Below are 13,036 nucleotides of genomic sequence, written 5' to 3' on the forward strand. Positions count from 1 at the left end.
TCTAAGTGAAACTCACAAGCTTTGGCGTTAAATTTCTCAAAACTAGCTACTGAGCAGATAGAATTTTGTAGTTCCATGGTAGCGAAGTGCAAATAAAAATAAAAATGTGGAACGCAATTGACTGGACGGCCGTCGAGTTTGCTGCGTTTACCATGCTTTATAAACGCTCTTTAGTTCTTACTTTTTTCGTATTGTTTTTGTCGTCAAGAGCAAACTAATTTTCCACCAATTCTGATAATAATTATTTTCAAAATATTGCTTTTTAGGGTCACATTTTAGAATTTTACTTTGCGAACTGACATCGAATAAAAAGCGGCCACTAAAATTAAAATTGCTGATGTAATCAGTTCATTTTCACAATAGCCTCGGGGAGTGAAAGGTTCCCCTTGCGCGGTCTTGAGCTAGGAGCGGTAGCTGAAGCCATTAAGCAACAATAACACTTTTTCCTTTCCGTAATGCTTACTCAGCCTGCCTTGAAGCTAAACTGCATCAATCCTATTACAGTGGTGCGACAAGTTCACACCTAGGCTTTCTGAGTATATTCAGATAGGCTCAGGTTCATACCCATCATGCTCTGGTCGTGGTAGGTGTGGATTTAACGCTTGCATGTCGACGTGCGTGTAGAACAGTCACACGGCCTGATACTCTCTCTCTCTCTCTCTCTCTCTCTCTCTCTCTCTCTGTGTCTCTCTCTCTGTCTGTCTGTCTCTCTGTCTCTCTCTCTCTCACTCACTTACTCACTCTCTCTCCCCCCCTGCCAAACGTACCAGGCTGTGATGTGTCTGACAAGGTTCCACAAGATGATGAAACGGGGGTCGCGTCCCCTCACACACACATGCACACACACACGTACTCACTCTCTCTCTCTCACTCTCTCACTCTCTCCCTCTCTCTCTCCCCCAGCCAAGCGTACCAGGCTGTGATGTGTCTGACAAGGTTCCACAAGATGATGAAGCGGGGTCGCGTCCCCTGTACCCTCTTCCTGGACCAGCTCCTGCAGCATGCTGGGAAGATGTCAGAGGTCACCAGCAAGCACTGGCACCTCCGCCGGGAGAAGCTCTCCGAGTATTATTTCAAAAAGGTAAACATAACGGAAACCGAAAACACTGAGGTAAATTAGGAGTTGACAGACAAAAGCTTTCAGAGTCGTATTTCAAAAAGGTAAACATAAGCAAAATCAGAAAACATTTGGAGCATGGGTAGAGAAGCTCAGGGTATTATTTCAAGAAGATAAACATAACGGAAACCGAAAGCACTAGGAGCATAGAGAGAGAAGCTCTCCGAGTATTATTTCAAAAAGGTAAACATAACGAAAACGGAAAAACCGAAAACACAGAAAACACTTGGAGCATAGGGAGAGAAGCTCTCCGAGTATTATTTTAAGAAGGTAACAACGAAAACAGAAAACACTGAGGTAAATTAGGAGTTGACAGACAAAAGCTTTCAGAGTCGTATTTCAAAAAGGTAAACATAACGGAAACAGAAAACTCTCTAGGGGTGTGGAGAGAGAGGAGTTGTTGTGAGCATTATTTCAAGAAGGTAAACGTAACGAAAACAGGAGCGGTTGTCAATATGAGTACTACATAGCTATCTCGTGTTGTCGTAAGGTCCTTCTTAATAACTTTCCCCTGAGGCCTGACTTATTTTAGATGGTGGGTGGTTGGCGGGTGCTCTGGTGTGGTTTGCTCCTTCTTTCCTTCCTATCAAACATCTATGGTCCTGATCTCTCCCCCCTTCTTTTTTGTGTTTGTTACTCTCTTGTAACACCTCTAATCTTTCGCTCTTATATGACCTTATTGTGTTGCAAGTGCCGTAAAAATCATACTAAAACTAAAACTAATTTAGATATTGGTGTGAGATCACCAAGTTTTGTTTTTCTGTGTCTGACCTTTCTAATCTCTCCGATGTCACAGGTTTCCACTGAGGAGGCCACCAATCAAGCTATCAAAGATTCCCTTGTCAATACCACCATCACAGTCGCCGAGTGGGAGTGGCCGGCCATTGCTGCTCTCTTAAAGGTAAGGGAAAAAAATTGAGATGTGCGAAAGTGTATAGGTTTAACTCTTTTGCACCCCATCAGGCGCTGGGAGTGGCTGCCGGTAATAACTCTGTTCCCCATCACACGCTGGGAGCGACCGCCGGTAATAACCCTGTTCCCCATCAGACGCTGGGAGTGGTTGCCGGTAATAACTCTGTTCCCCATCAGATGCTATCAGCGTCTGGCTGTAATAACTCTGTTCCCCATCGGATGCTATCAGCGTCTGGCTGTAATAACTCTGTTCCCCATCGGACGCTATCAGCGTCTGGCTGTAATAACTCTGTTCCCCATCGGACGCTATCAGCGTCTGGCTGTAATAACTCTGTTCCCCATCGGGCGCTATCAGCGTCTGGCTATAATAACTCTGTTCCCCATCGGACGCTGGGAGCGTCCAGTACTAGTGACAATTGTTTCGTTTTATTTGCTTGTTTTTTCGGAACTATTCCCGAACCAAGTTTTTTAGAAATGACAAAGCCTTTGTTTCCACTCTTTAGAAGTTGGAGGCAAGCTTTTGGTGTTATAATGAGACATAGTGCACCAGGTTTAGGTGACTGTAGAAAAAACTCTGAGAAACGGTGGAAAAACTGAGGGCTTAAAGAGTTAATCCCCTTGCTCTGGTGCAAGCCAGCCCAGTACTCGTGGCACTTTGAAAGAAATATTGGCCCAACCCTAGGCAGAGAGAGCCAATGCTCGTGGCACTTTGAAAGAAATATTGGCCCAACCCTAGGCAGAGAGACCCAGTAGGTGGTTGGTGGGTGCTCTGGTGTGGTTTGCTCCTTCTTTCCTATCGAACATCTATCGTCCTTATCTCTCCTCCTTTTTTTGTGTGTATGTTACTCTCTTGTCACACATCTATTCTTCGCCTCTTATGTGACCTTACTGTGTTGCAAGTGCCGTAAAACTCTTACTGAAACTAAAGAGAGACCCAAAACTCTATGGGAGGCCTGGAGGACCTGTGGTGAACAGCAGCCTTCGCACCAGAGACGTCCATCTAGAGATGAACGAGAAGAAGAAAATCCCTTTGCAAAACTGTAAGCTTTATTTAAGAGGCGAGACTTCTGAAATTTATTACTGTCCATCTGAGATAAGACTGAGCCAAATAGGAAAATACGTGTAAAGTGCCTTTCCAAAGGACACAACGTTGGACTGAGCTGAACCTCGAAGCCCCGAATCTACAGTCTCACGATTCCGAGTCTTGATAGCCACTGTAGCCACTGTTAAAAGTGGGACGAGGTGTTGCTCATGAGCTTTTTCTGAATGGTGTGGTATAAATCTTTTGGAAAAATGTTTTTTAACTAATGAAATTGTGTTCATATTTACAGAAATTGTTTGAATTTACTGAATGTCTGGTTTGTGAGGTGTATGATAGTTCTATGTTAATATATTGACTGCTTTTGGACACCAAAACAATTCTGGAGTGGAGTTGATACAAGCCCTCAGCTTTTTGATCACATTTGTTTTATAATGAAATGTTTGTTACCATTGTTGTTATCATTGCACATCCTGGGTGGAACTTGAACTTTTCAAGCACACTTTGAATTATCCAGCCTTTCGTTGCCATTGTATTTACTCTAGCGTAACCGGAGAACAGCTTTTACTCTATAAGCACACTTTGAATTATCCGGCTGGTTGTTACCATTGTTTTTATTCTAGCATAATACAGCTTGTTCTTTATAAGCACACTTTGAATTATCCAGCCTTTTGTTGTCATTGTTTTTACTGTAGCGTAGCCGGAGTACAGCTTTTACACTGTAAGAACACATTGAATTTCCCAGCTGTTTGTTGCCTATGCTTTTATTGTAGGGTAACTCGAGTGCAGCTTTTACTTTATAAGAACACATTGAATTTCCCAGCTGTTTGTTGTCAGACTCAGAACCGTGGGTGGTTGGCAGGTGCTCTGGTGTGGTTTGCTTCTTCTTTCCTATCAAACATGTATCGTCCTTATCTCCCTTTCTTCTTTTTTATGTTTGCTACTCTCTTGTAACACCTCTATTCTTCTGGCGCTCATATGACCTTATGCAGTTGCGAGTGTCGCAAAACCTCTATAAAACTAAACTAGACTCAGAACCTGTTCTGTTTCCTTTCTTTTTGTGTACAGTCGCCAGATGAGAAGTTGAAGAAGCTGGATGACCAGAACCACCAAAAGTAAGTAGTATAGTCGAACCGAACCTGCTCCAACGGCCACCTGTCCAAGACAATCTTTATTGTACAAGCGACCACTTCCCACCCCCCACCCCAAGAGTTTTTTTGGTATTATATCTAGCTCTCAATGGTAAAATTGAGGGCAAATGAGGCAGGACAACATATTTAGGGAATCTAAACAAACGGGTAACGGGGAAAGATCAGGGAAACATAGCTTTTTTTAGAGCATCCGAGCAAAGGAATGAATGGAGAACCATGATCGCCAATGTCTGTCACAGATCTGGCACTGGATGATGATGATGATGATGACTGTAATGACACTGTCTAAATAGTCCCCTGTTTAAGACACCACTTTTCTCCTCTGTGTAGGGTAGCGGTACTGGAAAATTTTGACTTAACAGTGAATAGTACGGCCGTGACTGTCTTTATGTCTTCTAAAATTGTAAAGTTCATGTCTTAAAGTTAAATGAAAAATTCTATAGTTCATGCTTTAAGTTTAAAATTCTTTAGTTCATGTCTTATTGAAGAGAAAACACCGTACGTGTACCTTTTTTTTTCTTCCTTTCTTTTTCCCACAGAAAAAAGGAAGTTTTCTATATTGATTGGATCATATCCAAGCTGTTCTCTTTTGGAAACTTTTTGAAACTCACCATCTTTTCTAGTGGGTGATTGGCGGGTGCTCTGGTGTGGTTTGCTTCTTCTTTCCTATGAATCATCTATTGTCTTTATCTCCCCTTCTTCTTTTTTATGTTTGTTACTCTCTTGTAACACCACTAAATCTTCTGGCGCTCATATGACCTTATGCAGTTGCGAGCGCCGTAAAACCTCTACTAAAACAAATATCTCCCCTTCTTTTTTATGTTTGTTACTCTCTTGTAACACCTTTTAAATCTTCTGGCGCTCATATTATGACCTTATGCAGTCGCGAGCGCCGTAAAACCTCTACTAAAACTAAACCCATCTTTTTTTTCCCCTCGTGTGGCAGGTTCGTCAAGCGGTTGGTTTCCTTCTACAAACCGGAGAATGAGCTCTTCTCCAAGATGGACATCGGTGACCCCAACAAGCGGCAGATGTGCATCGTGGCCAGCTACCTCATCGACTTTCTCATCGCGTCCGCGTCTGTAAGAACCTCTCCGGGAGTAATCGGAGAACGGGAACTATTTTTTCCGTGTGAAACCTTGCTAGCTTTATTTCTGTGTGACGAGTGGCGTTTGTTCTGATGTTTGTATGTGGTGTGCGTGCAGGAGTTTGAGAGAGAGAGGGGGGGGGGGGGGAGAGAAACAGAGGGAGAGAGACACAGAGAGAGATATTTGGGATGGGGGGGGGGGAGAGCGCGCCAGAGGCTTGTTTTTTCTTAACGAGCTCACTTGAAGCTTGTCTTTTTTGTAAAACTATCTTTTAATGCGTTTCTCTTGAGTTTCTTCAGTCGCCTATCTAAAACAGTTTTTCTTGCGTTTGATCATCTTTTTTGCCTCCTCTCTATTGCATGTCATCTTTTATCTCTTTTTTGACTTTTATTGCATTTCTCTCAAATTTCAGATTTCTTGTCAATGCAAAATTTGTTCCTCTTTTGTGAGCTCAAGGAGAGAGTGTTCTCGTAAAGTCTTGAAAGTGCATAGATAGTTAACGTGGTTTTACGCAATCTTTTTAGAGGGCTATTTTAGTCTTGCCGGAGGAGAGACTGGATTAGTTATTCAAATCGGAGGTGCTGATGAAAACATTTCATGATTATATATATTTTTTTTTTTTTGACCTAGACTACTGTGTGTGGTGAGACAAGGAACTAATGAACCGGCTTCTTGCTGTTACAGATTTATTATATCTTGTCTTACCTTACCTTGCCTATTCTTATCTAATTTTAAATTATCATTTTGTTTCCTCTTCGTGGGTGGTTGGCGGGTGTGCTAGTGTGGTTTGTTTCTTCTTTCCTGTCAAACATCTATCGTCCTTATCTCCCCTTTTTCTTTTTTATGTTTGTTACTCTCTTGTAACAGCTCTTATCTTCTGGCGCTCATATGATGACCTTATGCAGTTGCGAGCGCCGTAAAACCTCTACTAAAACTGAACTTTCCTCTTCCTCAGGATGAGGCAGTGAAACTTATTACGGAGTGGCTGACAGACATTGCAGAAAACCTCAAGGAAGTAAGTAGTGAAACGTCAGAACAGTCAAAAACTTCAGTCACAATATCAGCTAAAACTTATCGCCGATGCTTCAGCCACAATATCAGCTAAAACTTATCGATGCTTCAGTCACAATATCAGCTAAAACTTATCGCCGATGCTTCAGCCACAATATCAGCTAAAACTTATCGATGCTTCAGCCACAATATCAGCTAAAACTTATCGCCGATGCTTCAGTCACAATATCAGCTAAAACTTATCGCCGACATATCCTATCATAAATGTCTCACATTTGTTAAATAATGTTTCCATAATAAAAAAAGGACAGGTTGTGCACATTATTATCTCTTATCATGGGTCAAACATTGCATATTTCTGTCACTGGGCCGAGTCAGGCTGGGAGGAATTCTGTTGTAACGAGTGAGACTTATCGGAAAGGGTAATAGTATTAGTTCATGAACCATTTCTGAATGGTTTGTGTAAAAAATCTATTTGAAAAATGTTTTTCACTAATGAAATTGTGTTCGTATTGACAGAAATTGTTTGAACTTTCTGAATGTTGATTTATGAGATGTGAGATAGTTATATGTTATTATATTGACCCTTTTTTTTTGGTATTACCACACGCGTGTGGCTGACTATTATTTCCGTCCTTTCGTCTTCCGTTAGGTGACAAAACTGAACGTGCCCGTGGACGAGAACGCCATGTTTGGTACCAAGAAGCTCCACGAGAAGATGTCCAGGTACTACTTCCTGTTCATCGGGAGGTTCTCCGCCACAAAGCGAGGCTGCATCTACTTAGAAAAGTGCGGCATCATCCAAAGGTGGGTCCTTGTCTTGATTTTTTAAACTTTTAAGTTTGGATGTTGTTTCTCAATGTGCTCTTGACATTTTTATGTGATATTTCTGGGAGAGGGGGGGTGTTTAGTTTTGAAAAGTTGACAGCTGTGGTGTAGCTTTTTTGATTTTGAAAGGTTGGCGGCTATGATTTCGCTATTTATGTGATATTGTTTTATTGGTCTTGAAAAGTTGACAGTTATAATGTCGCTATTTATGTGATATTCTGTTTTATTGGTCTTGAAAAGTTGACAATCATAATGTCGCTATTTATGTGATATTTTTCCGATACCCACAGCTTCCTGGAGCTGATGTGTCAGTCGATCAACCTCCTGTATGTGAAGCTGGTCATCTCAAGTCTAAGCTTCACCGCCGACGGGTCTACGCGGCCCATCCTGTCCAAGGCCTTGACCGGCACACCGGACGTACGTACATGCTTAAGTCTCAGGTCTTTGTAGTTCCTTGACGTACGTACATGCTTAAGTCTCAGGTCTTTGTAGTTCCTTGACGTACGTACATGCCTAAGTCTCAGGTCTTTGTAGTTCCTTGACGTACGTACATGCTTAAGTCTCAGGTCTTTGTAGTTCCTTGACGTACATACATGCCTAAGTCTCATGTCTTTGTAGTTCCTTGACGTACGTACATGCTTAAGTCTCAGGCTTTTGTAGTTCCTTGACCGACACGCTGGACGTACGTACATGCTTAAGTTTCAGGTGTTTGTAGTTCCTTGACCGGCACGCCGGACGTACGTACATGCTTAAGTCTCAGGTCTTTGTAGTCCCTTTCTTCTGTCTCGCCGTCTGTCTGTCCATCTGATTGTTTGTGGGTTTGTTCTTTGGTTTGACTGTTGTCTGTCTGTCTATTCGTTCTTTTGTTTGTCTGCCGTGTTTACTTAATGAATTGTCTGTCTGTCTGTCTGTCTGTCTGTCTGTCTGCCTGTCTGTCTGTCTATCTGTCTGTCTGTCTCTCTGTTCTTTTGTTTGTCTGTTGTGTTTACTTATTGCATTGTCTCAGTCTGTCTATCTGTTTGCTCTTTCTATTTGTTTGCTGTCTGTCTGTCTGTCTGTCTGTCTGTCTGTCTGTTCTGTGCTTTGTCTGATGTATTTCAATTGCCGCTCTGTTGTTTCCTTAATTGATCCAAAGATGTGATGGTGGGTGATTGGCGGGTGCTCTGGTGTGGTTTGCTTCTTCTGTCCTATCAAACATCTATCGTCCTTATCTCCCCTTCTTCTTTTTTATGTTTGTGACTCTCTTGTAACACCTCTAATCTTCTGGCGCTCATATGACCTTATGCAGTTGCGAGTGCCATAAAACCTCTACTAAAACTAAACTAAAACTAAAAGATGTGATGATTCATTAGTGAGTGGTTGGTGGGCGCTCTGGTGTGGTTTGCTCCTTCTTTTCCTTTCCAATATCTATCGGCGTTAGCTCTTCTCCTTGGGTTTTCTTTGTATGTCACTCAGTTGTAAAACTTCTAATCTTCAGCACCTTTATGGCTTATCTGTGTTGCTATTGCCGTAAAACTCTTATTTACTAAAACTTTAGAAAAACTTATGTGATGTTGTATATGTCAGAAATAAATAAGTGATAAGGTCTGCTCCTTTTGTCCTATCAAACATCTATTGCCCTTATCTCTCCTCCTTGTTTTTGTGTTTGTTATTTCCTTGTAACACCTCTAATCTTCGGCACTAATATGACCTTATTGTGTTGCATGTGTTGTAAAACTCTTACCAAAACTATTTGTGTTGTAAGTTCCTTTAAACTCGAACTAAAACCGGAAAACAACCAATAGAAGAAGCCTTATTGTGTTGCAAGTGCCGTAAAACGCTTACTAAGAAAGATCAAATGAGCAAATGCTGTGACGTTCTTCAGGTGTGTCGTCTCTACGCCACCAAGATGTTGCGAGTTCTCATGCGTGCGGGCACGCCAGGTTTCAGCAGCTGGGGCGTGGAGCTACTGGTGACGCAGCTCTATGACACGCAGCCCAGCGTGGCAATGTCGGCGCTCAACATTCTCGACGAGGCCTCGGACAACGAGGTGCGTACTGGAAGTCTGTAAACCATGGGTTGTTGGCGGGTGCTTTGGTGGGGTTTGCTTCTTCTGTCCTATCAAACATCTATCGTCCTTATCTCTCCTCCTTCTCTTTTTGTGTATGTTACTCTCTTGTAACATATCTATTCTTTGGCACTTTTACGCTTACTAAAACTAAAAAAAGAACGTAAGCGATGTGACGGTGAAGACCTCAATGAAAACATATGCAGGTCTGTCATTTGCTTTTATAAAATCGAACCTCTCTCATTAAAAAAAATTTTTCTTTTGGCCTGTTGAGAAAGCTGATTAGATTTGTGGCAGACCTGATTTTTCTTTTCTTTATTTCCATTTCTTTCTGATATTGTATGACTTACTCAGTTGCAAATGGCCTGAAAGTACACATTTTTATTTGCTATATTTGTGCGATCTATTAGTAATGTGGAAAAAAATATTTCTTTTGGCTACACGTTTATTTGCCAAGGTCAGTCCCCCCCCCCCCCCCCCCCCACATCATAATGACACTGTACACCACCTGTCTCAGACGAACAATTTTCTCCTTGACAATGGGTGGACCTCTTTGACAATTTCGACTGTATTATGTAAAACATCGTTGTGGTGTTGTTTTCCCCCCCAGGAAAGTCTGAAGAACCTGATCAAGCTGCGGCCGTCGCTGCTCCACCTGGGCGAGAAAGGCGTGATGTTGTTGTCGAGGTTTGTCTCCACCGTCCAGGGCTTCCGGGCCCTCAACGACGCCAACTTCATCTCTAGCCAGCTGGAAAAATGGCATCAGGTACGTGCTGTGGGCGGTTTCTATTTTTATTTTTGTTGAGTCTCGTAAATGTTTGTCTATCTTATATGACCTTATGCAGTTGTGAACGATGTAAAACCTCTACTAAAATTAAATGAAATGTTTGTCTATTTGATAATAATGATAATCATCATAATAATAATGATAATAATAATAATAATAATAATAATAATATAAGGCCTTTGTATAGTGCTCAACCCTGATTAAAGTGCACAGGCTCTGAGTGCTTTACAATAGAACCGTGACATATAGTCAGTATACACTGTGATCTGACCTAAAGAAAATCACTCTCTAAATATTTATCTAATTAATTTAAATACAGAAATGACTTTAGCTGACATTTGAATGAATTAAAAGATTTGATGATAATAATAATAATAGTAGTAGTAATGATGCGGATACTTCTCTTGCTCCCACTCCCTGGTGGCTCTAGGCGCGTGGCATCGCCAAAAAAATGTTTAAAAATAAATTGACAGCTAACACAGTGACACACTTCATGCATACTGGCCCATTCCCTGTACAACAATCTTCTCAAATGCACATATACACATCTGTAATCTGACAAAAGAAAACATGCACAAAAAAACAAAACAACAACTTGTGATTGAAGAGTAGCAAATCCCAGGAGTAGTACACCAGTCACAGATCTTGTCTTTCTCCCCGCCTCATTTTTTAACTTTTATTCACTTCTTTAAATATGTCTCTTTAATTTATTTTTTTCATTTCAAATGCAGAGGTATAGATTTTTATTCACTTTTAGGTGAAGCAATGTATTTTCCGTAAAAACAATTTTAAAAATTACTCTGACCATTTTGTCCTTTTTATTCTTTTTGTGTGGTAAATGTTTGTCCCCCAGCATTGTGTGCTCTACTATGAGAGTCTGAGAGGAAATGTTGTTTTCTCTTCTGCAGTCTTTCAATGCGCAGTATGTCGATATCGTGGAGGAAATGCTCAGTGAGGCTCTCATGACCTACGAGAAAACTTTCTCTGGCTCTTGTCCGAGACGGTCCATTCTGAAGTGAGTACATCTGCACTGTATGCTTCCCAGAAAGTTGAGATTGTTTCAGAATGCTATCACGTCTGCTGGGGTAATAGTATAGATTGTGAAGCGCATAGAGCTTGCTATTGAGCAGGAATTTGCGCTGAAGAAATGCTATCTATTATTATTATTATTATTATTAATTATTTCATCTCTTTTCTTTAGCATTATTTTCTAGCATGGACTGTTTTAAGTCTGCTGAAGAATTTAGCTGTTGATTAAATATTGCAAATGGTAAGTTATGTTCACCGAAAAACAAAAGATTTGAGATCAGAATAAGATTTTATGTTGTGCTTTGTATTTTAATCTTTAATTCATTAATTTTTGCGCTTGTGAATGTAACTTTTGTAAAAATGTCAGCAAGGCATAACGAACATTCATAGCCGATACAATCTCTCATGGTTGAAAAATAAAGAAAAAGCTTCATTTTTACAAAGTTTTTTTCATGGGTGGTTGGCGGGTGCACTGGTGTGGTTTGCTTCTTCTTTCCTATCAAACGTCTGTCGTCTTTATCTCCCCTCCTTCTTTTTTTGTGTTTGTTACTCTCTTGTAACTTGCGCTGCCAAGAGCGAAATGCTCGCAGCTAAAGGGATTTGAAAACAACTCTCTTGTAACACCTCTAATCTTCGGCACTTATATGACCTTATTGTGTTGCAAGTGCCGTAAAACTCTTACTAAAACGAAAACTACAAAGTTTCTTTTCCCTCTGTTTGTGTGTGTGCCAGGGGTCCCAAGAAGGACGTGTTTCTGCCGGCACATCTGTACGGTCAGCTCACGATGCACGACGAGGGGCTGGAGCTGCTGCAGAAACAGGTGAGTGGATCAGTGGGTGGTTGGTGGGTGGTCCGGCCCATCTATACGGTCAGCTGACCATGCACGACGAGGGGCTGGAGCTGCTGCAGAAACAGGTGAGTGAGTGGGTGGGTGGGTGGTGGGTGCTCTGCTGTGGTCCGGCCCCGTCTGTACGGTCAGCTGACCATGCACAACGAGGGGCTGGAGCTGCTGCAGAAACAGGTGAGTCAGTGGGTGGTTGGTTGGTGCTCTCCTGTGTTTGCTCCTTCTTCCTTATCAAATGTGAAGTTTGCTGACAAAATGAGTTGCTTCTCGGATTCAAGCCTTAAGGAAATAGATACGTCACGCTTATAGGTGAAGTTTTTACAATTAATAAGATTAAAATAATAAATAGTTGTAAAGCGCATAGAGCAAGCTCTTGAGCATGGATATGCGCTATATAAATGCAATTATTATTATTATAAAAGACAGGTTATAGTTAAAGAATATGGCATCAATAGAAAGTCTACAAATTTGACCTTAGTGTCAATTTTAGGCCAATATCTTCGTTTGTGGATTGCGAAAAGTAACTCATTTTTTCAGCATGCCTCACATATATCTACCGTCCTTATCTCTTCTCCTCCTTTTTTTTTTGTGTTTGTCGCTCTCTTGCAACAACACCTCTAGTCTTCGGCACTGACGTGACCTTTCTTGTGTTGCAAGTGCTGTAAAACTCTTACTGAAACAGAAACAGGTGAGGTGTTGTGGAGAATTGTTGGAGGCTATGTCTGGTCTTCTTGCTCTCAGTGGTTGGTTTTTTGTTGTGTTTTGTTTTGGGTTTTTTTGGTCCTGTTCTTTGTCCTGTAGGAGATGAGTGTTATATATAGAGGTCCTGTTTTGTTTTTAGGGGTTTTGTTTTGTTCTGTTTTGTTGTCCTGTAGGAAATGGGTATAAAATGTAGAGGCCTGTTTTGTTTTTGGGGTTGGTTTTTTGGGGGGTTTTGTTCTGTCTTGTTGTCCTGTAGGAAATGAGTATTATATATAGAGGGCCTGTTTTGTTTTTTGGGGGGTTTTGTTCTGTTTTGTTGTGTACTTGAGGGATTCATTGCGCTGCCAAGAGTGAAATGCTCGCAGCTGAAGGGATTTGAAAACAACAACAACAACAACAACTGTTTTGTTGTCCTGTGGGAAATGGGTATAAAGTGTAGAGGCCTGTTTTGTTTTTGGGTTGTTTTTTTTAAAACGTTTGG

The 13,036-nt window shown here is 41.3% G+C and overlaps 1 protein-coding gene across 1 annotated transcript in view; it reads left to right on the forward strand.

Moving 5' to 3' along the window:
• The window catches only part of rictor (RPTOR independent companion of MTOR, complex 2), a gene marked incomplete in the record, with an annotated part of 40,726 nt that overhangs the window by 14,471 nt on the left and 13,219 nt on the right, over positions 1 to 13,036 (forward strand). Inside the window, 11 exon segments of the mRNA NM_001280846.1 lie at positions 905 to 1,081; positions 1,914 to 2,018; positions 4,137 to 4,183; positions 5,166 to 5,301; positions 6,263 to 6,322; positions 6,971 to 7,125; positions 7,437 to 7,563; positions 9,011 to 9,175; positions 9,804 to 9,959; positions 10,889 to 10,995; positions 11,742 to 11,829. Coding sequence (NP_001267775.1) covers positions 905 to 1,081; positions 1,914 to 2,018; positions 4,137 to 4,183; positions 5,166 to 5,301; positions 6,263 to 6,322; positions 6,971 to 7,125; positions 7,437 to 7,563; positions 9,011 to 9,175; positions 9,804 to 9,959; positions 10,889 to 10,995; positions 11,742 to 11,829 — 1,323 coding nt within the window.

The sequence above is a fragment of the Aplysia californica genome, unplaced genomic scaffold (genome assembly GCF_000002075.1).
Source record: "Aplysia californica isolate F4 #8 unplaced genomic scaffold, AplCal3.0 scaffold00754, whole genome shotgun sequence".
In the NCBI taxonomy this organism is placed as follows: Eukaryota; Metazoa; Mollusca; class Gastropoda; order Aplysiida; family Aplysiidae; genus Aplysia; species Aplysia californica.